The 26,271-nt window shown below is 43.2% G+C and overlaps 1 protein-coding gene across 5 annotated transcripts in view; it reads right to left on the bottom strand.

Moving 5' to 3' along the window:
- The window catches only part of nbeal2 (neurobeachin-like 2), a 33,527-nt gene extending 8,464 nt beyond the window's left edge, over nt 1-25,063 (bottom strand). The window contains exons 1-32 of one of the 5 annotated variants that reach the window (XM_070966279.1): nt 24,534-25,063; nt 18,120-18,208; nt 17,747-17,911; nt 16,410-16,491; nt 15,933-16,045; nt 15,591-15,673; nt 14,810-14,895; nt 14,416-14,719; nt 14,156-14,262; nt 13,728-13,814; nt 12,688-12,771; nt 12,395-12,493; nt 11,605-12,239; nt 11,378-11,510; nt 10,903-11,022; nt 10,461-10,794; nt 10,167-10,249; nt 9,957-10,049; nt 9,630-9,801; nt 8,841-8,974; nt 7,652-7,811; nt 7,242-7,344; nt 6,915-7,065; nt 6,065-6,220; nt 5,800-5,959; nt 5,405-5,493; nt 4,172-4,882; nt 3,852-4,036; nt 3,530-3,686; nt 2,269-2,412; nt 965-1,288; nt 4-153 (exon numbers count right to left, since the gene is read on the bottom strand). In XM_070966279.1, the coding sequence (XP_070822380.1) occupies nt 4-153; nt 965-1,288; nt 2,269-2,412; nt 3,530-3,686; nt 3,852-4,036; nt 4,172-4,882; nt 5,405-5,493; nt 5,800-5,959; nt 6,065-6,220; nt 6,915-7,065; nt 7,242-7,344; nt 7,652-7,811; nt 8,841-8,974; nt 9,630-9,801; nt 9,957-10,049; nt 10,167-10,249; nt 10,461-10,794; nt 10,903-11,022; nt 11,378-11,510; nt 11,605-12,239; nt 12,395-12,493; nt 12,688-12,771; nt 13,728-13,814; nt 14,156-14,262; nt 14,416-14,719; nt 14,810-14,895; nt 15,591-15,673; nt 15,933-16,045; nt 16,410-16,491; nt 17,747-17,911; nt 18,120-18,208; nt 24,534-24,608 (5,568 nt within the window). In that variant the 5' untranslated portion in view covers nt 24,609-25,063. Of the gene's footprint in view, nt 1-3; nt 154-964; nt 1,289-2,268; nt 2,413-3,529; nt 3,687-3,851; nt 4,037-4,171; nt 4,883-5,404; nt 5,494-5,799; nt 5,960-6,064; nt 6,221-6,914; nt 7,066-7,241; nt 7,345-7,651; nt 7,812-8,840; nt 8,975-9,629; nt 9,802-9,956; nt 10,050-10,166; nt 10,250-10,460; nt 10,795-10,902; nt 11,023-11,377; nt 11,511-11,604; nt 12,240-12,394; nt 12,494-12,687; nt 12,772-13,727; nt 13,815-14,155; nt 14,263-14,415; nt 14,720-14,809; nt 14,896-15,590; nt 15,674-15,932; nt 16,046-16,409; nt 16,492-17,746; nt 17,912-18,119; nt 18,209-19,324; nt 19,498-24,533 lie in introns of those variants that run through there. The other 4 variants (XM_070966280.1, XM_070966282.1, XM_070966283.1 and 1 more) reach the window with 4 other exon arrangements.
- Nucleotides 25,064-26,271: the final 1,208 nt, after the last annotated feature.

The raw sequence follows: 26,271 nt of genomic DNA, 5'->3' as shown, positions 1-26,271 counted from the left end.
AACCTGAAACTTAGACTTGCTGTCTGATCGGTCTTTGTCCCGTTTGAAGGCTGTGCTCATCAGGTCATCGAAGCAGGAATTCCAGAAATTGGACATGATGTCATGGCTCCTCCCAAATGTGTCCAGCTCATACTGCTCCATGGTGGGCTGAACCTGGGAGTAGATTTTCAGAGGGAGGACATTAACACACACGCACACACAGGTACAAAAACGTCAAGGACACCTCAACAACTGGTGCTACGACGCAGACTAGGAATAAGTGCTCACAAACTTGCCTTTTTTTAAATTTATTGTATTAGGAGATATTTCATGCAAGGAATTTGAAGCTGTATAAAAATACATACCTATAGAATGACCATATACATTAATTTAAAACAAGTAGGCTCAACTGCAAACACACACACGCCTGAGAAATCAGCCTGGGTTATGTTTCAAATCTGTCACGGCAGCCAAAGCTATGCCATACTGGCTAATGTATTGCAGGATCTGTATACAGAAGCAATCTAAACAAAACAGATTTATGAACATGAACTGTCACACACACCGATGATAAATTCGCGTCTCAGCTCGTGGTTAGTGCTTCTGGCATCCGTTCATAAAATATCTCAGCTTCAAGTTGGAGCATAAACCGATCGCTGCTTAAAATGTATTCAGGGTCAGCTTGAAAACACTTGGGAGTTTCTGGCTGTTTTTCTTCTACCTTCTAAACTTGTGATAGCATTTCTTTAAAATGTGGATTAGATTTCCCAGCCACCCACCAGGAGGTAACTGGTCGCAGCAGGAGGCAAGATTGGGAAACTCCTGAGTGTATGTGACAAAGAACAGAGCCAGCAGTATCTGAGAGTGGATGCTTGATTACATCTGCGTTGTTATACTGAAGGCTGGAAAGGAGGCTCTCTAGACTCCTTAAACAAAAGCTGAATGACACCTATTTTTAAATGAAAATGTCAGCCAAAACACTGACCTGCTGCTGGTAAAACCCCTGCCACTCCACCGTGTGACAATAAGCCTTCAGGTCCTGGGCGAAGGTGGTGCTGCCGTTGGTGATGGGCAGGTTGGGTAGCAGGTTTTGGATGGTGACTGGGTTGGCATGCTGGTCGAGCAGCGTCCGCACAATGGGCACCAGATGGGGGAAAGCCTCTACATGGCCACAGTTGGTGCTGTCCATTACACCTCCCGGCCACAGGGGGGCGCCCAGCTGCCCCAGCAAGAAACACACCTCCTCCCAGCTGAGACACAGCACCGTCTGGAGGAGGCTGAAGAGCTTCAAATATGCCATCTCACACACCTGAGTAGGGGCAAGAGGCGAATCACTTGCTATGCTTCTGACTGAGCGATAATACATACAGTTTATAGTTTCTACAAACACATACATGTAACGTGTTTTACTGAGTTTCCCACTTTTTTTTTACTTTATCGGTGGTAGTGCTTTACCTGCATAAAAGCATCCAGACTACATTGTAAAAATACCCCTTTTACAAGTCAAAATCAGACTTTGTTCACAATAATACTTATTGTGCTGAGCAGGATTTAACTGATGTATTTTGTCAAGGTAGAGCTTATTTGTAAAATGTTGGGTGATTCATGACATAGCCTCATATTTTATAAGCTGATCACATGCTTTGTGTGGAAAAAAAATGTGAGATAACACATTAACAGCTGTCAGATGTATGTAGTGGAGTAAAAAAAAAGTATGATACTTCCCTCTGAAATGGAATTAATATGGCAATGTCAGGGTTTCTCTTATTTCAAATTGTATATTCACTCAACTTAAGTAGCAGCAGGCTTTTATTTCCAAGATGCCAACAGCTGTGATGTCAGGGTGCAATTAAGTTAATTCATTTCAAAGCAGACGTTTTGAAAAACGAATAGCTTAAGGGGGAGTTGTACCACTTTGGAGATGAACACAACCAGCAGCAGTGTGTGATGAAAAACGTTCTGGTCAGTGCATTTATGACCACTCGCTCTATCCCACAGTCCCACAGTGAGAGCAGCAGTCATAACTCTGAGAGGAGCTGCCCTTTCATACAGAACACTCCCTGCGAGGAATGACTGCAATGTCTTTGAAAAGAAGGCCATAGAAGGCCTGGTATTTCTAAACTAGCTCTATCTGAGTGCGCTTATCAAGTTAAATGAACACTGTTAACCCCTTTAAGTTTATTTTCTGCACAGTCCTATCACTTAAGTGTTTGGGCTGTGAAAGACATGTACAGTGAGGAATATGTGTGATTGGTGTACATGACTGAACAAGTTGTGGGTGTAGCTGACCGGTGAGTGCTGCTGTTGAATGTATCTGGTGATGATCCGCAGGCCGATCTGGGCCATTTCCTTCAGTTCGGTGTTCCCGGGGCTGCCAGGGGTGCTATGCCAGGCCTGTAACCTGTCCAGCAGGTTCACCACCCCCTCAAAAATCTGCAATACAACAGCAACATGCGTCAACAAAGGGCTCAACAAAAAAAGGCTCGACCTGTTTCCACACCTTGCAGCATGTACGACAACCAGCTCAACCTGCACTTAAAGGGTGATTCAAACGCTACCTGCACCAAACCATGACTCTCCACCCTCCAGTAAGACAAGATTTACTGTGTATCTGAAAACATCTACCTCATAGCTGCTACATAAATTATGATAGTGTCTTTTAACTATTACATAACAGTTTAATGTTTATACAGTGTGTGCCACTAGCTCAGTCACTGAAATCTGCTGCACTGCTTTCTGGCAACAAGAGATTTGATTGAAGAGTGTTGGTGGAATGCTGCCCTGAAGACTGCCCATTTGTAATTCATTCAGTAATTTAAGCTCCACTGTGTACTGAGTATTTACAGCAAGGGAAAGAAACGCACAGATAGCGACTCTGTCTTACTGATGTAAACTATTCTCAAGGCCTAAAGATTACCACAGATACACCACATGATGAGGGTTTGTGAATCACGACCCAAGAGTCCGATAAGAAGACAATACAACTCTCACGTCTGTGCAGTAAATATAAAATAGCTTAGCTTAGCGTAAAAACTGGAGACAGCTGACCAAGTCTGTCCAAAGGTAACACAATCCGTCCACTAGCTCCTAATCGACACGTTATATCTAACTTGTTTAGCCCACACAAAGACTGAAGTTTAAAAGTGACAAGTTGTGGTTTAACGGGGTTTTTATATTTTTAGGGTTTAGTTTTAATTTCTTGGCCAGAAGCAGGCACTGATGTTGGCAACCGGCAGCTCCAGTCTCTCCCCCTGATCTTCATGCTAAGCTAAGCTAACTGGCTGCTGGCTGTGGCTTCATATTTAAGAGACTGACAGGAGATGGGTGTCATTCTTCTCCTCTAACTCTCAGCAAAATAAGTGAAAAATCGGATTTCCAAAAATATTCAGCTATTATTTTAAGTGCATACACCATCATGCGTTTATGTCCTAATGTTTGAATATTTGATTTTAATATCTATATGAATATATTTTGTATCCAAATTTCCTCCAAAGTCCTGGTCCTGGTTCCTTCTTTATCTTCTATGTCTTAGGTGGGACATGTGATATACCTTTTCACTCCACAGTGTGTTGTTGTCTGTACCCTCAGCGAACAGGAAGTCCTGCAGCAGCCTGAGGAGCCGAAGCAGACCGGGACAGAAAGGCAGAAACATTCCCTGGGCCTCCCTCAGGTCCGACAGAGAGGACTCCAGCATCATCTCCAACAGACTGGCACACACAGTGGAAAACACACTTTGAATGCATCACGCCAGTGTGACAACAAAACATTTCTAGATATTTAGACAAAAGGTGACGCAGCTGAAGGTGCGGTTCAGTTTGTTTTTCCATTGCCATTTCCATACATTTGTTTTCTTTGAAATCTCCATCACTCACCTGCGCTTGATGTCATCAGGAGGCCGGACCAGTTGGCAGGAGGAGCCCAGTTTGGTGAGAACAGAAAAGACCTGTCCTCTCTCTCTCCACACCACATCCTCTCCCCCCTCGACGCCGCTGCCGCTCCACAGCACACGGAAGACGATGTTGGTTAGCAGGTTGCACAGCTCCTCCTCTGGGGTCTGCTGTAAAGCCAGCAGCAATCAGTCCCAAATCCTTACAGAAAACATCTATTCTCATAAAAATGACATATAATAGACTCTAAATTCAGAGCTTAGCTTGATGTATCAGACAAATCTGAGCTGAGGAAGCAGCCATACCTGTGGGTTGGACGTATTGGAGATCGTATCGCCAGTAGGAGGATCTGTCCCATAGCTGGTATCATCCAGCACGTTGGACAGACTGGAGCTCTTCCTGGGTCTGAGCGGTGGAAAGGGTTTGCATTGCTCTAAAGGAGATGGTGTGTTTGTTAGACTACCTGCAGGAGTGTGTGTGCCGCTCTCCCCCATGCCTCCTAGCTCCAAATCAAAGGGGGATGTACTAAAGGGGGAGAGGGGCTGGTAGTCTCTCCCATCCTCGTCCGGGCGAGATGAGGTGATATCGACTGCATTGGAGATGGAGGACGAGTGGCTCCCCTGGTCTACTGAATCAAACGGCTTAAAATGGAGGGAGCTGGTGAAGTTTTTAAGCGGGCCTCCACCTCCGCTTGGAGGCGACTGGGACAAGTCAGAGAATCCCTCAGAGATATCCCGCTGACCGCCGTCATCCTCCTCCTCATCCTCGATGTCCTGCGAGGTGCGGTAGCTCAGGAAGATGTCCGTGTTCGCGTCCTCGATGACCAGAGCCTGATCCCTCTGCAGCGGTGGCCGATAGCTTGGTTCAAAGGAACTGTTAGTGCTGGAGCCTGCAATGCTGGCAGCGTGGGACTCATAGGACTCTTTCACATACAGCTTGGTGAGCACGTCCTGCCAGCCGGGCTGCTTAGCGAGCTGCTTCACATAATCGTCATTGGAGTAGATCAGATGAAAGAGCTGGAGGAATATCAGAGGGAACAGAGGATGAGCTTGTTTCCAGTAGAGACGATAAATATGCTTTGGATGAAACTTCACTCTCAAAAGTTGACTCTTTTTAGCCAAGTACAAGCCCAATGCTAGACATGTTGGGACGCTGTATAAAACTTAATCACAAATTAAAACAGAATGTGATCATTTGCTAATTGTTTTTGACATATGCTCAATTGAAAACAGTACAAAGACAATATATTTAATGTTTTACCTAATCAGCTTCATATGCTTATTCTTAGTTTGATGCAGCAACATGTTTCAAAAAAGTCATGATTGGGTATGCAAGCAAGGATGGAGAGAAGTTCACCACTTTGTGAACACATGATTATATAAAGGATTTTAATACATGGGCTCAGGAACGCTTCATGAAACTGTTATTGGTGAACACAGTTCAAGTTCAAATGAATGCATTCTGTTTTTCTTTAGGTTTCACACAGCGTCCCAGCTTTTGTGCAAACAGGGTTGTCTCAATGATGTGAGCAGACTGACCTTGCGGCAGACGTCTAAGCGGACGGTGAGCTCAGCTCGATGAGACAGGCAGACCACAGCCAGGAGGTCTCTGAAGTTTGGGCTGGCATCTGTGGGGCAGCAGACAAACTGAATTCATTTCAAATTTTCACATGGAAGTTTCTGTATTTGTGATCTTTCTGTGCTGTTTTGATTGATTACATGATTAACACCAAATGACACAGTTCTTTCCACGAAAGACCTTTAAAAAATGTTAAGTTGTTGTTAACAAATGTAATAATGAGAATCAGACCCTGATGTGTCCTGATAAAGCAGATGCCTTTTTGAACGTTAATCTCTTCTCGCTTATTTAATGTCATAGAGAAAAACTTGAGATTTGAAGCAAACTTTGGGGTGCTTTGAAATTTTGGGATTACCTGTAGCAAGGACCTGCTCGTACAGACATCGCACAGTGGTCATAGTCACTGGAATGTTTTCAAGGAAACACACCAGACCAAGATATCCAAAATCCTTCAGCTTAATGCGCTGCTTGTTGCGCTCAGTCACTCGTTCGCTTTTGAGGAGTTTGTATAAAACCTGCAAAATTAAAGAGACGAGTTAATCACATGGGTGTTTGCAGTAACCATCAGTCATGGGATAGGCTGAAATATGTCATGAACAGGTCCAGTCGGTCGTTCTCACCCTGAAGACCGTCTCTCTGGCCTCGTCTCCGAAGTTTGGAGTGAGCAGCAAATAGTACAGCTGCTCCACGCCCCACTCCAGCAGCACAGCCTGCACATGCTCACGAGGAGGGGTCTTCTTCAACAGTTCATACAGCACATCCAAGGCCCTCACCACCTTTGAGAGAGGAGAAAATCAAGAGGTCAGAGGAGAAGGAGGAAGTACTAGGAAATATGGATAAAAGAGGGTAAAGTTTGAGGTCACAAGAGGAGTTTGGAAGTATACACACAGGAAAAGTCTTTAGTTTTTATCTATTTGGTCATATTTGTGAACACAAAAAGGTTGAGGAGGCTTCGGTGCATATATCCATTGAGACCTGGATGCCTAAATCTTTCCTTTTCATTCTGCTGCTGTAACACGTGAATTTGGAAAAAAGTGGGAAAAATTTTATCTTATCTTATCTTATCTTATCTTATCTTATCTTATCTTATCTTATCTTATCTTATCTTATCTTATCTTATCTTATCTTAAATAACTGTGAATCAATCACCTTCACAAGGTGTTGGGTTTGTATTGTAATAACTATTCAGAATTTCTTAAATCTTACCCCTGACAAATACTATATCACACCTTATAGTAAAACAACTTTTTAAACAATAAAAACCAACTAACTGAAACTAAGCTGGATTAAAACAAAAAAAAAGAAATAAAAATGAAAAATACAAAGTCTCGCACAGAGATGCCAAAACGCGTGAATAAAAAAGTAGGCATGGATGATCGGGGGGAGTTCATTCGAGAACTGGAAGTGAAATACGAAAAGGTCAAATGACACCAAAATTAAACTCTATACTGAAACACAGATAAAAGATACCTGCTGCTCCTCTCCTACAGACAGAATGTAGGCGAGGACACTGTGAAGCTCCTCTGACGTAGGAGACTTGAGAAAGTCTTTCAGCAAGGCGAACAGAGAGGTTTGAATGGTCTGCTTTTCATCGGACAGAGAGCTGCTGCCTTTCTCCACACTGTGACCAAAGATATTAGAAAGCAATAAAAAAACTATCCACTATCACGGTTTATAACAGGACAAGAACAAGTGTACAGATGTTTGTTTACACTCAGCTGCAGTTTCACTTTGCTTGAATTTCTCTTTATATTGTCGTGTCTTAATTTGAAACCAAACTGTGGATGTCAAACTCACCTGTAGTATGTGCGAATAGTGTCCAGAATATATTGGACGCCATACTTCCTCTTTATGCGCTGCTTGCCTTTGTTTATCACAGACGACAGGTACTGCACATGAGCTATGGAAGAAAAAGAGTGCTTTTTTCATCTCCCTTCAGTTTGACATTTAGAAATGTCAAATCAATATGCAAGCTTGTATCAAAGAATTGCATTCATACAGAATAGGGTACTGAGGTGCAGCTTTATGGTACACAATCACTTTTAATCCTTGCCACAGCTTGAACTCAGAACATTAATGTATTCTATTTCTGCTCTATGGTGCTCTTAGCATGCATGTACACATAAAAGGGACACAAACAGCTTCGGCATACATGAAAAGGTTCACAGGTGCATTGCTCAGCAACACCAGGGCTGCTAATGCCTTACCCAGACAAACAGCGAAATGGCTTTTAGTCCAGATGCGGAAATCAAAGAGCAGGTGCTGGTAGAGTTGCTGTAGAAGTGGGATGTTTCCCTCGTTGAAGACCTGCTCCAGCAGCAGCTGGCATGCCAATAAAACGTTCATGTCCATCATACTGCCAGGAACCTGCAGCAGAGGAAGCACAGAGGAGGGTGTTTAAACGCATTTGTGTTTAAGCATCTTTCCATTCATTTGGATTTATCTGTGTGTGGCGTCTAATTTCATTATCACTTCAGGGCTGATGAAGAGGTTGGGTTCACTACAGACTGTATGTCTGTTTCTGTTTCTGTCTTTGCCACTGCCAAGCTTGGCAACCCCATGTGATTATTAAGACACAGTTTCCTTACAGGATGCTCCACCTTAATGTCATATATTGCCACATATCCTGTAAAAGAAGAAAGCACGTCTTTGCTGCACCAAGGTGACACCTGATTGGCCTCAAATGTCAAAGATTCACATCTATTAACACTGTGATACAATGTGAACTTCTGAACTCAAAAACGTCATCACGAAGCTTAAGAAATCGTTTGCACTACTGATGCTGTATACTGCGATACTGCGCTTTGAGAGGGCTGAACACTGATCATTGCCTCAAAAGCCTTTGACAAACGCTCTTGATCAAAAATCAGAAAAACTGTGTTGTCTGTCACAAAGCAATAGAAGTTTGTCTTGATGTCTTAATTCCCAATATCACCAATTTGTATTCACAGTATATACCGACAGTAAAAAGCAAACAACATTAATAGTCATGCTTGCTTGACCCCCTCTAAGCAGTTTGAAAATGTATCAGCAAAACATGCTTCACTACTCACAATAGCTTCCATGTCTGTTACATGATATCTAATTTGCATATAATTATCCCAGATTTCAATACAACATTTTCATGCAACAGATTTTATAATTGATATCCTTTGTTCTCAGTCACAGAGACCACGCAATCTGGTAAACTCTGCATAAATTCCCACACACAAGCATGTGATACTGTCAATCTGAAAGAACCACTGCTGTTTCAGGAACACCATACCCATTCATTACACAGCAATTACACAGCAGCAATGCAATGAAAAAGGTCAAGTATTCACTTTCAGATGCTAATCAGCTCTTCGCGCAAATAGTTCCCACTTGCTTGAGCAATCTGACGTGCAGGGCACTTACTTTGCTGAGCATCGCTCCAATGATGCTCGGCCCGTGGCATTGCAGCAGGCTCTCCTGATTGACAGGGTGATGACGAATCAGGTTTTTCACCATCAGCAGGAAGGCAGCAATGCTGTTTCTCTCTAGTCTGCCCTCTGAGAGAAAAAAAATAGGGCAAAACAACTTTTAAGATTTCCTGTGTTAGCCACAGTCATTTCCACATTACAAAGCACTTTATTGACATTATAATATCTCAGGATGAGTCATTAGTCATTTGTCAGGGTATTTGTCTCACATCTGCAATGTGATCTTTGTTCCATCTACCTCATTTTGTCCATGGTAGAATTTATGCAGGCTACGGTGCACTGAGCCACTGAACTGCAATTCTTCATGCTGCTGATTCTGACATTCAACCTATTAGCACTGATTTCGCAATCTTTGCTGTGTATGTCGGTTGTATACAGTTGTATGTGCTTCTTATCCTGTTGAGCACTTCCTGTTTGTCCTTGCATCATGCACCATGTGTAGACTCACTGCTATTCAAAATGTCTTCTGACTCTGAAATTGTATTCATGATAGGCTACTTTAGCAAAAGTGCCTAAATATTTCCACCTCCACTCCAACAAAATGAAGGTGAATGATACATGATACATGCTCACAGTCATGAAAAATTACATTAAAAAAAATTCTAACATCTCTTTCCAGAAACAATGTCACTGTAATTGAGGTGAACCAACCCTTTAATGAACACAGTATCATTGCATTTAACATACAGTGCAGGAAAAAAATTGCTACTAAACATGGCCTAACCTGAGGACTTATTCAGTGGCAGCAACATGGCGGCGGGGCCTCTGGAGGAGGTGAGCTCCGGTCCTAGCAGGTCTGAGATCTCCTGACCACTGTTGTAAATGGGCTCGGCCTCACATACCTGCTCAAGCAGGGGCAGCAAAACACCTAAACCCCCCACCACGTTTAAGACATCCTGCAGGGGGGAAAAAACACACTCAGAAATGTGTTTTATAGTCCTACTTTGATCAGAAATTGAATTACAACCCTAATTCCAAAAAAGTGAGGACGGTGTGTAAGAGACATCATAGGCACATTCATGAGGAAAATCAAACATGTCTCATATCTAACCTTGATGTCCCAGTTCACTACCCTGTGTCCTGTAAGCCTGCCATCATATTGGTGATTGGGCGACAGGTCCAGGCATATCTGGCTCTTGAAGGCCTGAAGAAAACATACACACACACACACGTAAACAAGAATATGAAGCTGGTATTGTTAAGGATTTACTTAACAAATGCAGTGGAGTAAAATACGTTTTCCTGTGTTTCAGTGGGTCACCTGTGGAGTGTAGTAGAGCAGAAGCCTGCTGTTGAGATCAGATAACTCTCCATCCGCTTTGAATAAGGACACGTGATTGGGGCCTGTGATGGAGATAAGAAACCAATATAGGGCATAAAATAAGCAAACATTACTTGATTCATATTAAAAAAAATACTTTGTAGGAGTATTTTTTTACTTGTTTTCTTTACTATTAGTTTCCTGCACATTGTGAACTCTGGAATGCCAAAAGAAATTAAATGTTCAAGGAGTATAACGTGTGCAACATTTGCATTGCAGCAGAGCGTGACCTACCCGCAGCATGCAGAGCTCTCGCCTGTGTCTGCTGCAGAGCCTCGTGGCAGATGAAGGCAGTGCCAAGGAGCCCATCCAGAGACGTGGGGGTTCCCCACTCTGTGTCCTGCAGTCCGGCGGGGATTGTGTGCACTGGGGAGTCACCCAAAGAGCCCCAGCGACCTCCTGCAAAGGAGGCTGGGAAAGACTGGGAACGCATGAGGGAGGGGGCATGGGCAGGGAAGGCAAACTCAGGAGATGATGGGTTGGTGTACGAAGACATAGGAAGGTTGGGGGAGGTGGTGGTGGTAGTGGTCCGGTGGCCTGCAGAGCCAATGCAGCAGGAGGTAAAAGGCTAAGGGAGCAGGTTCAGGTGTGGGAGAAACAGAGGAAGTTAGATTGATAGAGAGGAACTACTTAGAAATAATACCATATATGTACATTAGATACCAGTTTCAGTTACCTCACTGAAAGATGGAAAGCGAAGCTGAGCAGTTACACGCTGCTCACCATCGATGTAGACGGTGACCAGGTTCTGACCAAATGGACGACGGCCTGGGATGTGGACTATAGCCACTGAATGCTGTGATGAGGACATTAAAGAGAACACAAAGCTGTCAACACTGGACGATGCAAATTTCGTGGTTGAAGTTTGCTGCTTATAGTGCAAAGATAAATTTTTAGAAGAAAATGCAGCAAAACAGTCTCACAGGCACAGTTCACAGCTTTAATTCAACCACACTGATTCTTACAGCCACTTGTCTCTTCAGGAGGTGCACTCTTCAATTTTCTACAGTGATTATCATCCAAGGTCACAGGCCCAGACAACATCGCTTAGAAAAATGATGAGTGATTTTCTCCGAGGTGGACTCTATTTTTATTTGGGACAGACTAAATGTGGACAACTGTTGGTCAAACGCCTAGTTGTCCACACTCACCCAGCATGAGTCAACTAGTGGGTGCTCAGGCAGCGCGACAGCCATGTAGTCTTTCTTAGTGCAAACAGCCACGACCAGCACACCCTCCATGGTGAAGAAGGCTTCCAGCCCAGTTCCACTTGCTGTGAAGAAACTTTACAAAAGACAACAAATTCTGTCAAAAAATACAGCCATCTATATATAATAGCTTGCAATTCAACTTAATTCTCACAAATGTGTCCCTTTACCTGTAGAGCTGTTTCCTGCGTGGTCCTTTTCCCATGTCGTGCTGCGCCCCTGTGCCAGAGTTGGTAGAAGGTTTCCGATTGTTGGAGAACTCCATGTTGAGGCAGAGCCAAGCGTGAAAGGCAAACCCACTGCCAGGCCAGCGTTGGATTGTGGGTACCATAATACCTGCCATGGGGGGCGTAAGATCGAAGTACTGCAAGGCACTGTCCTGGCCTTCTCTGGCCGCCATGGCTGAGAGCACTCGGATGATGCGAGTGCAGTAAGGGTGCACCTTCCCCACCACTGTGCCATTGTCCTGATCCACCCGGAGGAGTCTGAGCAGGCTCTTCAGCTCCTCTGGTCTCAGACACAGGGAGCCAAGGTCCTGCAGGAGGCTGAGCAGGGCGTCTGCACACTGCCTGTCCAGACTCTGGGGCTGCAAGAGCACCTGCAGCAGTGCCACCACCATGCCTGCCTCCACAGCCACAGTGCGACAGGATAAAGAGCCACCGCAGACGGCAGCCAGCCACTGGGCCACCAGCAGCTGAAGGTCCCTCTGACCCGACAGGTCTGGCAGCCACTGCAAGAGCAGCAGCAAAGGCTGGTCGTTACTAATGCCAAGGTGATGGGCGTGGGAATGCTCGCCCTCCACCGCCTGGAGACATAAATGAATACAAAGAATCAAGACACAGGAATGTTCACAAGTTAACAAGCAACACAGTTTAAGTAGGAACAAGGTCATCCATAAGAGCAAATTGAGTTCTACTATCTCTACAATCAGTGGGGATAATGAGGTAATGTGTCTTTCACCATGTTCATCAACTCCTGCAGCAGCCTTTTGGTGGGTTGACCTTGACTCTTCAGCACATCAAATAGCTGGGAGTAGCCAATCCTCTCCTTGAAAACCTCCTGAGGGGAAAGGAGACAGAAATAGGCTGGAGAAAGCAGCTCCACAGGGGATAACTAGTTGGCACACTTGGAAAGGAATACAATGAGGAAACAGCTTTCCTCAGACCAGCATCAGAGTATAATATGCTTTACAATACATGTAAGAAGTATGAAGTATTCATGATTTCACCACAGAAGATCACCGAGGGCCTTACCTTAGCAGAGGGTGAGTTACTCATTATAGCTGTGAGGACTCCTAAGGCATGAACTGTAATACTGTCTGTTCCTTTCTCCCAAACCTACATCAAAATAAGGAGGTACTGTTGATTATGGTATTGCAGAACTGCAAATATGCACCGTTATGAGTTGACACCAAAACCCCCCAAAAAGGTGGACAGTTCATCAACACTACATGACCAAGAAGAAAACATATCAACTTGGAGGAAATTGTTCACCAAATGAATGAGGGATTTTTGTTCTGGTAAACTGTGAAGTGTAAGAGCAAGTACAGCACATTTCCACACCACAATTATTGGAGCACACTGGCTCAAAGTAAGTGAACGGCTGTACCAGTCACTAACAATCACCTCTTTGTCAATTACTGATAGGTCCCAGCATGCAAAAAACAAAGCCAACCACCAAAAAAGAAAAACTGAGGTAACCCCCAACTATTGCTGGAAGAGGCAACGTCAAACCCCAGGACAAGAGCCAGGTCTTTCATACAAGCACAACCAGTCATACGACAGAGCAGCCCAAAAAACGGGGAAAAGAAGGAACGACATGCATCGAAAAACAACAATTTCATGCACTATGAAAAACACTGCATGCTCTTCTTACCCGGTGTTGTCAACAGGGAATTCAGCCTCTAATTATGAGTGTGATATAAATCAACACTCCCACATGAGCAAAGATTAATCCTCCAGCAGTTGATAATCTGAATCTTAACTTTTCAAGTTAGCTTGTCCTTAAGTGTGTTTCAAGTTGGATTCAAGTAGAATAAACAGAAGCACTAAATAACAGTAATCAAATATACCATAGGCTATAGGCAACATTGCATTACAGATGAGACAGATAGAAAGGGAACTCCAGACAACTATCAGGTACAGCCATATCACCTGCTTTATTTACAAATGAGTGTGAGCCAGACTTCCTGCCTGAAGCTTCCTGTTTGAAAAGCTCAAAGCTGTGAACGAGTGGAAAGAAGGCTGAGTTTCCTGCTGACAGACCAATATCAACACCAAGTGGGGGAAAGTACCTGGTCCACTTCGACCTCTGTGAGTAAACATGTAGTGAGGTCACACATAACCTCACGTTCCGGCCTATGCCTGTTGCTCTGAAAGAGCTACACAAGCAGGTACACACACAAACACACACAAACATACAAAACACAAAAAGACAATTAGACAAAAAAGTCATCTGTCAAAGGTAATGGAGACAGGTTTGATCCTGGTCCTGCAGGTGCAGCGGGGCAAAACATAAGCTGGAAGCATGAACATTTTTGTGATATTTCACATTGACCAAATAAAAAGAGGTTAGACAGCAGATGTGGTGACAGATGTGGCGGAAACTAAAATGACATAAATAAAAAAGGTGACAGACTGACAGGCAGGAAAAAAGACAGAAGGACGGATATGAAGAGCTGACAGAGCAGACAGAGACATTTTAGATGGGCAGGGGTCTGACCTTGCTGTTCTGAATGAGCCTGAGGATGTGTTCAAAGCAGTTGTTGTTGAGGAACACAGCCTGCAGGACTGGTCTGTCAGAGCACTGCAGGATCTCAGGAACGGCAGCTAAAATTGGCAACAAGGATGTTGTGAGGATGTGGTAATTTATCAGACACTGGGGAAATCAATTATTTGACCTCCACACTGATTGAAGGAGACAGAAAAGGAATGCTTTCTTCTAGACGAGCAAGACTCAAGACCTAGTGCACATGCTCTTACTCAGCATTAGGCTCTGGAGGGAGATCAGGCTGTCTTCCCAGCTCTGCCTGTCTTGATCCTCACTGCTAAGCAGACGGTTCCAGTTGAGGAGCTGGAAGAAGCTCTCCAGTATTGTTTTGATCTCCACCTGCCGCTCCGCGGGGCTGCTGGAGTGCAGCAGGTGGATCATCGCAGTCAGGCACTGCAAAGTCAGCCTTGGGAGCACCACGGCCTTGGGTTCAGGGGAAGTCCTGCAGCACCACACTCGCAGAACGGAGAACATGTCCTCAACAGAGTGTGGGGTGATGGAGAGGAGGCCATTCTTCTGCAAAAATACAGACAGAGTAACTGTAATCAGTTTCAGTCTGCACTTGTAGTGCAATCACTGATGAAGAGGACAGATAAGATAGCACACCTTTCCTCCACTGATGACAGCACCCTGGAGATGAATCAATCTGAGTGTGAGGAGCTCCGGGATCTGGTCGCTTTCCTGGAGGCTTCCTGTGAACACGTTCAAACCAAGAAACAATTAGATGCAAATTAAAAATGCACTTCTTTGTTTGTAGCTTCTCAAGGTTGTTTCTTTCCCCTTTGCTAATACATGCTGCGACTGACTGCAGCCCCCTGCCACTAAAGATAAAACTAAGTAAAAATAAACAGATAAATAAATAATCAATGGGAAACGTTCATGGTACAATGGCTCAACAAAACGCCCCTGAAAAGGCACCTCTGTAGCTCAGTTATGCCAAAAAAGAAAAGTCTTAGCCTTGCTAATTGGCAAGGTATTACACAATTAGCTCTTAATGTTTCTAATTAAAGCATGCTATTATGGTATAATCCTCCTAAAAATTTGGACATACTGAAACATGCCCAGACTGAGATTTCCCACATGACTTATAGAATAGCGCTCGCTGATCAAACATTCTTCTATAATTAGAAATGCTTTGACTGATAACCTGATAATTAGATGCTGAATAATTGCGTTTCTAGTCCAAATCTAAGATTCTGACCAGCAGAGCAAGTATGATTTAATAGGAAATTTGGAACGAATGAGAGCGATTTTTTTTTTGTTTGTTTATTTCAAAGATGACAGATCTAAGTTGTGTTTGGGCAGCAGCGGGAACAGTTTGATTCTTGTGGTATGTGAGGTCTGACGGAGATCAGAGTGGCAGAGCAGATGGAAGGGAGTGTCTCACCATGGAAGAGAGCAGGCAACTCCTCTGGCAAGGCCAGCGGGGAGAACTTATACTTGTTCCTCTCCAGCAAGCTCACCTCCTCCCTGCAACACACAAAGCCTCAAGTCACCACGCTGACTCCCACTCACATCACGCCTAATCAGTCAGCGACCGCCGCTAATACTGCTGCGACTCATGAGGCTTGACTTCAAGGCTTAGAGGCCACAAGACAGGGTGTTACACATCACAAAAGGTTGGGTAAGATGTTAAATGCAAAAGATAGTCTTTCAGGCTTTGTGCGGCTAAATTCCGCCTCCCACACACTCGTGCAGGCGTCTGCTAGCTAAAGCAGCACACACTCACCCTGCCAGGCGTCTCCTCCACGTCTGATTAGGGTCAAACAGACTCTCACACAGCACAAGCCCGTACTGCACAACCAGCTGCAGAGACGACTGCTCCCCTTGTCCTGCCTTGAGCTGATGAACATGAATGAATGAAACACATCCTCAGCACAGGTGCATCGGTTTTTGACGTTATTTTTAACATGCAATAAACACAACACATTCCAGTACAATGAATAGAAGGCCATACACGCCCACTTCTCTTTTCACTGTGAACTAGTTTTGTTACTTCTGGGTGAGGATGTCACACTCTGTAAGCAGAATAAATTGTGTATAGGTTTACGGTCTCTCTACTGTATATCACACTTCTGCAGTTTGGCCAAAATGGCACTAAATAATCTTTGCATGTATGACATACTGAGCATGCTGTGGAGCCAAGCCTCAACATAGATCACTGAAATCTGTGTCCTGTTTGAGCTACAGTTTAAAATAGCCTTACCTGGTCCAAACAGAAATTCAAAAGCTTGATGGTTTCGAAAACAAAACCAGGGGTCTTGTCTGGGTCGATGTTCTCCATATTCCTAGAAGTAAAGAGAAACTCACGCAAGTGAGTGTTGAGAACATCTGCCTGATGCTTACCCAATATAGCCATCTTAGGCATAAGAAAGGACCAATTCTACAACATTTTGAAAAAAGTATTTCAGATAGATATTACTTTTGAGTTTGTGTCATTATGTTTAGGAGTTTTACCATCGGAAAACGTATCCTCTAATGACAAATACCTATTTCAGATACTAAGTGCTGCTTCTAGAAAAGCTATAACAAGAAAGTGGCTAAAACTAGAAAAACCTTCAGCAGATGAATGGTTTGACATCATTTATAACATCTTCAAGATGGAAAGAATTACTTTTGCTATAAGATTAAAACAGGATCGGTTTTTGAGAAGATGGGAAAGATGGATTAGATATGTCACTCCGGTCCGTCCATCCTTTGTATAGATCTTATATCCATCTCCTTTCTTCATCTATGTTTTTCCTTTTCAACCCTTATGCATCAGTATATTTAGCTTATTTATTTATTTAGTTATTTATTTATTTTTTGGTATAACAGATGTGCACCCCAGCATTCTTGTTCTAAGTCAAAGGAGTTATGTTCTTAATTTTTGTATGTAATTGATTTCATCTGTGGTGTGATTGAGAGAGGACTAATCATCCCTAACTGTATATCTTGTGCAATTGTGGATGTCTTGCTGGATGAATCTGTGGTAATGTACAGACAATAGGAGGTGATTGGTGAATTGTTAACCTTGAAAAGCATAATAAAAACAGAATTGAAAAAAAAAAATAAAAAGAAAGGACCATTTCAGTGAATGCAGAGAACATAAGGGGATGACTTCCTGACACTGAGCTGCAGCTGTTTTGCACAATCTGCATCACAATTGCTGGAAAAGTTGAAAAACTAATTCATCTAGTTCCCTTTATCAATAGCTCCTTTGTTATTGGCAATGATTTAATATTTCAAAAGGAAACTTGATGACCGAATTTTGTAGATTATGTGAACTCTGGTAAATTTGTATTTACCCAAAAAAATGTATTTGGTCGCTGGTAACAACTTGAATATTGTTTTATCCCTACAAAAATACATCCAACAGCCTAACATCTATTACTACAAGCAGCACTAACATAATTTAAGGAAGAAATATTAAATGGCCAGCAACTGAAGATGTAGTCCAGTACTTCTGTCTGCTGCTTAATATCATGATAATAACAGCTCCACTATGTCACACATTTTCCTGTCATGACGAAGAAGCACGCACACAGCAGGCTGAGCCCTCACCTGCACACAATGATGAAGAACTTGATGAGGAGCAGGGGGTGTGGGGTGCTGCTGTTGTGCTCTGCTACGCCTGAGAGGTGCACCGCACTGTCCCATAGCTGGGTGCTGAGGAAAACCAGGACCTCCCTGGGGAGCAAGGGCACCTCCGAGCTGCTCTCCTCCAGCCTGGGAGATGGGAGAGGAGGACGTGAAGAGAGCGGAGGCAGCAGCAGCAAAGAGGCAAAGGGCGTTGTAAAAGGGGCTGTGTTTACACATAACATAAACATGTCATTGGTATCTCTACAGAGGGTCAAAGTTAATCCTGCTTTGGGCAATAGAAACTGGTGGGAGCTCTTGGGTATGTAGTTTCTGTAAAATAAATGTTACAACTCACCTCCGAGGCCCCAGTGACTGCACATCAATGAGCCTCTCAAAGGACGCCACAAACGCCTCCAACCACTGCTGCAGATAACTCACATCTTTCTGCAGGAGGGAGGAAAGAGCATTTGAGGCAATAAAGTCGACTTTACGCCTTGAGGCACATGCACAGTCTTTGTAAAGAATGTATGTAAGTATATATATATGTCAATGGAATCAACTCTTTGGTTTAGTTTAGTTGTATCACTGTCAAAAAATGTTGAGCGTTTAGCTGTGACACGCTGTGGCTGAAAACACAGCGCTGACTAAACCATATGACCTGTTTTTGTAACAGTGTTGCAAAGAGATGCAACTCACAGAGAGGAACACATGGTTTTACCAATTATTTCCCTTTTCAAAAACAGGGAGGTTGAAAGAAAAAACTAACTGTATTTCATTGCCTTCAGCGAGACCACTGCCTCCTTATAATGTCATTTAAGATGCTCTCAACCCTACGAGGATGTTTACATACAACACTCGTTATCTCAGCTTTAATCAGCCTCTGCAGTGCAACATATCCTGCCACTCTTGCCTCCTCACATCAGTCTCTCAATCTCACATTGACTAAATAACACAGATGAGTAACGCAGCTCACCAGAGAAACAAGTCAACTTTAGAGTAAGGAAGCTGCTGAATTAATCTTGTATAAAAGAAACCAAACGATCAAAAATGCGTCCTGATGATTGAGACATTTCAGGCCTCTCTCAGGAACCCTGTGTTTCAAAACCTAATTGCAAAACACAGGACATCTAGAACTGTTCCTCGATGCGATCGTGTGATGGAACAAACTGAACACTTTGATGAGCAACAGCAGCCTCTGCAGAGCGGGAAGCGTGAAGGAAGACATGAGTTGTTTCAGACTGACTGCCTCCTTGTACACAAATAGCAGACAGTGCTATGCGTATGGCACATGGTGCAACAATCAATCAGGTGCTTCCCCTTGGCCAACAAGCAGAAATGAGCAATGTACAGTGTGCTGCAGTTGATATAAGTTACTTCCAAAGCTGCACCGTGACAAAAACCTCAAGCACAGAGCTCAGGCATATATAATGCATGTCTAATGTGCAGCTAACTGACACAGTTCCTCTGCTGAAGAGAAATGGAAATCTAATGCAGTTAACTCTGAAAACATTGAGTAACCGTATCTTGTCTTATGCTGCATTAATGTTAAATGTACATTACCAACTGCCATTGACTTATGAGCCAGTCCATCTCTCATTGTATGTGGCTGAGCAGGGTGCCAGGTTCTTGCGAACCCAGTCTCAGGTGAGCCTTCAGCTTTGTCCTCAGCCGGCAGCTCAGAAGCTGCACAGCACTCCTAACCAGCACCAGGGTCTGACCTGTGCCTTTCTTGTCTTCCAACGTCAAGCAAGCAAACCAGGAAATGACATGTCACTTTAACCGACGCTTATTTCCTTCATGCTCTGCCTCTTCATCAAACCCCTTCCTCTTTTGGGTCTCCTGCTAGCTGTGAGCAGATACGAGGGAGGTCTCTATAAAAACATCCCACAGCATCAATAACTGCCTTTAAGCTCTCTAAAGTGACCACAACAAAAATCTGCCTTTCTTTGTCTGAACATGTGCCACTGGCCGAGCTGTGAGAGAACAGAGACCGACTAAAATGTGACAAGATGAGGCAATAAATGTCATGACAGAAGGAACACTGTATTTCCACTTGGGGAAAGTTTGGTTTGTATGCATTCAAGCCGTCACTGGAAGCTTTATGTAATAACTTTGACAGGTCAGCTATTGAAAAAAAATTAAATAAAACCTCTGCGTGTACTCTGTGAAAACAGGAAACTGCAAACAACCTATTGTTTTGTGCCTCTAACATCTGGACGATCGGGTATTTAAGACATGGGTAGGAGAGGCAAGGACATTGAGAAATAGTTGCAACACCCCTTGAGCTTTGTTTTATTTTCCAATTAAATATACAGCAGCAGAATAACTGATTCCTCCCTAACATTACTGAGGATATAATAATAGGCTTTTTGGATGACACCTAACAATACAGCGTTGCTGATGATGATACCCTGCACAGAATGTCATCAACTGCAGCCTACTGGAAATGCAGTAATAGGGGTTAATTAGTGACAAGATCTGGAATTTGTGAGTTTGCATATGGATGTTAAACTGAACCTGACTACATGGAGAGAATAAGCTTTGCTTTTCTAGTTTTATAAGTAAGGAAGTATCATTTTTCTGTTCCTTTCAGATGCTCTGATGTGATTTTTAGGTACGCTGATGCTGGGGGCAACTGCAACCAATAGATTTTTAGTGTATAATTTGAAAAAAATTAGATCGCAAATAGGAAGTGAATCTAGTTTGCTAATGAGAAGCAAAACCAGGGGAACACATTACGGTTTTCTGCAGCAAAATAGGTTCAGGCACCTGGTGTATGCCCGTGACCCTCCTAAAAATCATATTTTACAAAATTAGTATTGATCCACACCTCTCCAAAAATACAAATCCTTTGATTTTACTTCTATCGACTTCTTTCCCTCATCACCCCGCTCAAGGATTTGTTCAATGTGTGTTTGCAAAGAAACAAAGAGGCAAATCAAAGACACTATTAGAACAGATGTCACAAACCAACCATGAGGCACCAACCCCTACAAACTGTGTCATTTATCTCTGTTTTCTCTGCACATGGCCAAGCAGCTGTGCCGCTCTCTGCTGCTTGGCATTCTGCTTCGCTCCAGCTTCCTGCACAAGTGAAAGCAAAGAGCACTTTGATTTTCCTGGTTGGCCCTTCTGTTGGTAAACAGGGGAGACGGAGGCACACGAGGGGATTCAGTCACAGGGCTCATGGGACAGTCGTAGTGAGCTGCAGGCGATGGCTGCTGTTGTTGCACCCCTCAGCGTGGCACACTGAATCATAGCATGATCAGTGATGGAAACAGTAGGTTGACTGATGACGTGGTGACAAAAGCCAGGAAATGTGACTGTTCTCTGATCACAGCAGGCAGAGGAGGTGGCTTCACGGCTGTGTGGATGGGCAGCAGTCAGGTGGTCACTGTGGTCCATTTCTACCACTGCAGGCTTTAATTAGTCCCTCCAACAGTCTCTCAAGCTGATGATCACAGGATAATCACACACTTTTTTCAGCAGCTTGTGACGTCAGCCCCTCATTCTGAAGCGACTGGGGAAAGATGCTTCGTCCTTTCTCACTTTCGTTCAGATTACGAGACTTAGAAGGTCAGCAACAGTTGCAATGATTAGTCAATTAAACAATGAACAGAAAATTGGGTCGTGACTATTTTAATAATGGATTATTCACCATTTATCCAGCTAAAATACCAAATATTTACTGACTCCTGCTTCTCAAAGATGAGGGTTTGATCATTTTTCTCTGTTTGTATAACTGCAAATTGACCACAGCTGGGTATTTTAGCAGTTTAGTGACAAAATAGGTGGCATTAAGACTTGACTATGGGCTCTGGTAACTTATTTGACCACAGTTATGAGCTAAATTATCTACTAATTAATTGCAAAATGCATCTGCAAAGTATTCAGTTAAGACAACTGAAGTTATAGCCCTACAACTGGCATGTATGGACACAAAACTACTTTAACTGTTGTCAGTACACTCCAGTATTCCTGTATTATGACTTGGATAAAAGAACAAGCACATCCAAAAACAATACCATTTTGGGTGTCTTCAGACACGATCCAACAAGTCATGTTACTCCCTCTGTGATTGGATCAGATTGTTCTGTGTCTGTCCATATCTGTCAGGCAAGAGCATTTGATGATGGTCTGAAACACATTCTCAGATATGAGATATGGAGCTTTGAAATTGTGCCAGCAATGCGGTTTTCAACTCCAGCAAATGAAGGAGACAGGCACGTTTAGCTCATTGTATGATGTGCACTGAGCATGGCTTCGCTTGACGCTGACAGGAGCTCAATAACAAAGAAGCGTTTCGTCAATAAACACTGTATGTTTACATTGTCAATGCAATAAATGCATGTCTGTGGTGAAACGATGTGTCCATACAGTGTTGTCCCGAATATAGCAAATAATCAACCCTCTGGTCTTTAACAGAAGATGCTATCCAGAAAATCATCAGCTCATCTGTTTGCCTGTTTGTTTGGTCATTTACAGAAAATGCGTCATTTTGGGCCAACTTTAGTGCAAGATATGTTTATACTGTATCACAATGGCTTTTCAACATTTCACATCAGTCCTCAGACCTCAGCTGATCTGAAAGTCTTTGCGTGGGGCGTGTGACTTCTTGCACAATCGGAGGAAGCAGAGCTCCTTTATCACCAACAAGCCTAAGCAGGTTGGCCTTTTCTTATTGCAGATACAGAACAGCGGCTGTCATACTGTATGTACTCAGACATGCTCGAATCAATTGTTGGGATTCATAACAGATTTATTATATATTGCATACTCCTATATGATGCTATAGAGGTTTACTGAACATCTGAGCAAACATGCACTGATGCTGTCAGGATATCTCTTGCATACTGAGGTTGATTAATGCTAAAAAAAACTGAAATGATTGAAATACTTACAGACTTATATTCAGAGCTGCTACGCAGAATAAAGACAGCTGCAGGGGTGTGTTTGTTGGCACTCAAACAGAGAGTGTTAGGCCATTGCTACTAGTAAGTAAAGGCTTGTTTACAGCACTAACAAGAAGCCTATTTAATAGAGCTCAGGTCTTATGCCCAGGTTGACTCATTTGCAATAGTCAGAACTTTCCATGTTGTGTCACAAATCAGAAAACAAGGCCTGTGAGTCGGAGTTGGGATGTGTCCAGTTTAAAAAAAAAAAAAGACATTGTATGTACCAACTTGACTAACAGGCAGACAACAAAAACATTACATACAGTGACATGTTGATTTCTGTAAGAGAGCCAAGTGTTTGTTCTCTGAAGTGGTTCTGCTGCCTATTGTGTTTTTGAGTCACACAAGGTGGTGACGTTTAATACTGGGCTCAAATGAGTCCATGTCCCTCTGTCATCCGTCAACGCAGCTCACCAATAAGGGCAGGTCATGTGCACACATGCAAAAGCAAAATCCACTAATCTCCAAAAAGCTCGCAAATCTATGTGTCATTGTCTGGTGAGAAAAGACTATTAGAAACTTTGTTCCTTTAACCTTGAGGGCAACTGAAGAGAGCCAACTGAGAGCCAAGAGGCAGCTTAATAAGGGAGTGGTCTTGCACATGGAGATGCTAGACAGCTGTCATATTCTGACACACACATACACACACACCGATGACTCTTTCTGGCTGTGGATTATTTGTGGCAGTGCCTACAACTTGTTTAGTTTGTTAAAGACCGTGAAAGGTTTAGTAAATCCACAGTTGTGCATGCAGCAGCAGCAGCCCAGAGAACAAGTAACAGGGCGTATTAGAGACACACTTCCTCTGGGATGTGTCCAAACTGACCGCAATGTCCACTTTGATTGTTCCTGCCCTCAGAACTGATTCTGACACTTCTTGTTCACTTGTGTCTCTGATGCCCTCATGGCGTTTTTGCAGTTATTTCAGCTTAATGTCCCACAGAGAACATACAGTGCATGCAAACACTGAGAGAAGTCCCATCTTGTTTTCTCTGTCCTCAGGCGTGGAAGCAGATTGCAAACACATTAAATAGTAACACGTCATTTATTCACAGCCAAACGTTCTTCCTCCTTCAAGAGGAGACTTGACATGAAGGCACATGCAATATCTTTGTCCAATTCATTTACTTTCATCGTTATTACCAGGATATTGCACCTTGATGAACAAACACAGGAATGAGCTGTAGTTGTACCCACAGGGGGCAACATCTGAGACTAATATACCTCATAAAGCAATGTGACAGTTGAGGATCTTGCCAAACTAGTTCAGATTTTAGACTTGAACTATAATAGGCAATGTACTGCTGGTGCCAATCAGTGAGAATATGGTCTTTTCCTGGACAATGCAAACAGGCTCCACTACAATATCAGTCCCATTATAGCTGAAATGTGCTTCACTGAGGAAGAGAGACAAGGAAGAACAGGAACAGGAAGTAGCCTCAGTGACACCTGCATGGCAGGTACACGATCAAACACACTTCTTTAAGAGGGTTAATCTGCTTCCGTGGTTGCTTTCTGTTGTCAATAACTTCAGTGGTTCAGTGACACAGTCCTACGATACGACATGATATCCGTGTCCGGCATGCGCAGCGCAGCCTCTGCCTCTGGGTAAACAAACAGCTACTGGACAAACAGACCAGGCAATAACAGGCGACTTCCTCATGTTATCCGTTCACAACACACGGCAGAAATAGGACACACGGTGCGGATCACAGACCACCATGGTGTGTGTATCGGTTCATGTTTTAAACTTCAGGCAGAGCACCCGCTGCAACAACAGGTGTCACCGTCAGGTCTTCCGCACTTGCACTCACCTTTGTGTAGTATAACATCCACAGCTCATACAGCCTTTCCTTCGATGGCATCCCGCCGCCCTTGTGGTTGCTCATTATTTCACCTTTTTTTGTTTTGTTTTAATAAATCGTGAAAGTGATGAGCGAAGCCGGGGCTGTCTGAAGTTGTTTCCTTAAGACAGGAGGACGCGGCACGCTCCTGCGAACCATTCCTGCAAATTCAGGCGCAGTAATCCACACAAAAGTGTCCTCTGTCTCGGCACGCAAAGTTAGCAGAGTGGCATGAAAAAGCAAAACATGACGGTGTAGATCCGGCCACGCCGCGATCACTGTCGAAATGGTGAAACCAGGAACAAAAATGCGTGGAAATGCATGTCTGGAGAAACACCCATGTCCGCATTTGTTGCTGTATGATTCCTATTGGAGAGAGTTCCCACGGAAGCGACAGATGCCATCCGCTCAAGACCAAGAAACGACTGCGCTGCCCGCAGTAGAGGTGTGCAGTCCTGTCTCACATGTGATGGTCAGGAGCAAGTGATCATCAACTGGAGTCGGACTCCAAAAAGGCAAGAAACACAGTGAAGAGTTGATTGTAGATCATGCTCACAGGTAGGCTGATATTCTTAAAGACACACACACATAAACACACAGACGCAGCCTCCTGCAGGACTGATACAGAAAAGCTACATGCACTGCCAAAGATGAAGTGGAAATGCAGTTTTTCTATGAAGTAATCAATAGGAAAAAAAGAAAGAAAGGCCGCACAAATATGCTTGTATATGTGCAAATGATCCTCGTTTTCTGAACAAAAAGCCTTTGTTGAGCAATTTCTGTAGACTGAGGATGATGATGGACAGCAAGCAATATTCAGTGCTGATAATACAAAAGCACAAACAAACACATGACTAAACTTTAGATTCTAACAGGTTCCTGGTGCCTTAGTAGTGAAATAAGAAATAACTATTGCTCATCATTTTATTATATTCCCAATGAAGACTATTGATCAATAACCTTGTAACCCTGAGAGACCTTAGTAAAAGCGGTGTTATACAGATAGATACTGAAAAATGCATTCACATGAAGAAGAGTTTGCATGTTTTAAGTGGTCCTGGTGGTGTTTGGGTTAACTCCACATACTGTAAACCTACATGGTCTGGCAACAGCTTACCCATTCATTCTGTTTGTTTTACATAAATTACATAAAAAGCAGACTATAAGTTTATGTTTACCATACTGTAAGTTTAGCACTCGTTTTTTGTGGGTCAGTTGCTAAAATTTGAACAAAAGCACATAAAATGCACATCTGTTGGATAGATTGCTGTACAGACAACTTTTTCCCTGTCTGTCAATTTACTCTATATGTAATTTGGGATCCAGGAGTTAATGTTAATTGTTAATTGTCACTTGATTGGCCACTAACATGTGTTACAAATTAGCAATTTATTGATTTGTCAGTGTTTTGATATTTACTCTTGCATCTTTAACACAATCAGGTTTGTGTTGTTACACAATGATGTTGGACATTATGGACACAGTGAAGCTGGAGGCAGCTGTATTACCATGGCGATGGCCTACATTCCTAACCAGGACCTGACAATCAACAGACGGGACAGTGTGCCAGTCTGTCGCCTTAATGTAAAGATCTGTTCATAGTACACAAGTAGGCTTAAATGAGCTATTTGAAAATAGTCTATGTAGTAAGTTTCTGATAGTTAAATAAATCAATTGAAGTGTAACTCCATGCGCCAGTGCATCCACA

This window comes from Chaetodon trifascialis, chromosome 7 (genome assembly GCF_039877785.1).
Source record: "Chaetodon trifascialis isolate fChaTrf1 chromosome 7, fChaTrf1.hap1, whole genome shotgun sequence".
Lineage (NCBI taxonomy): Eukaryota > Metazoa > Chordata > Actinopteri > Chaetodontiformes > Chaetodontidae > Chaetodon > Chaetodon trifascialis.
This window is presented reverse-complemented; position numbering and strand designations above follow the sequence as displayed.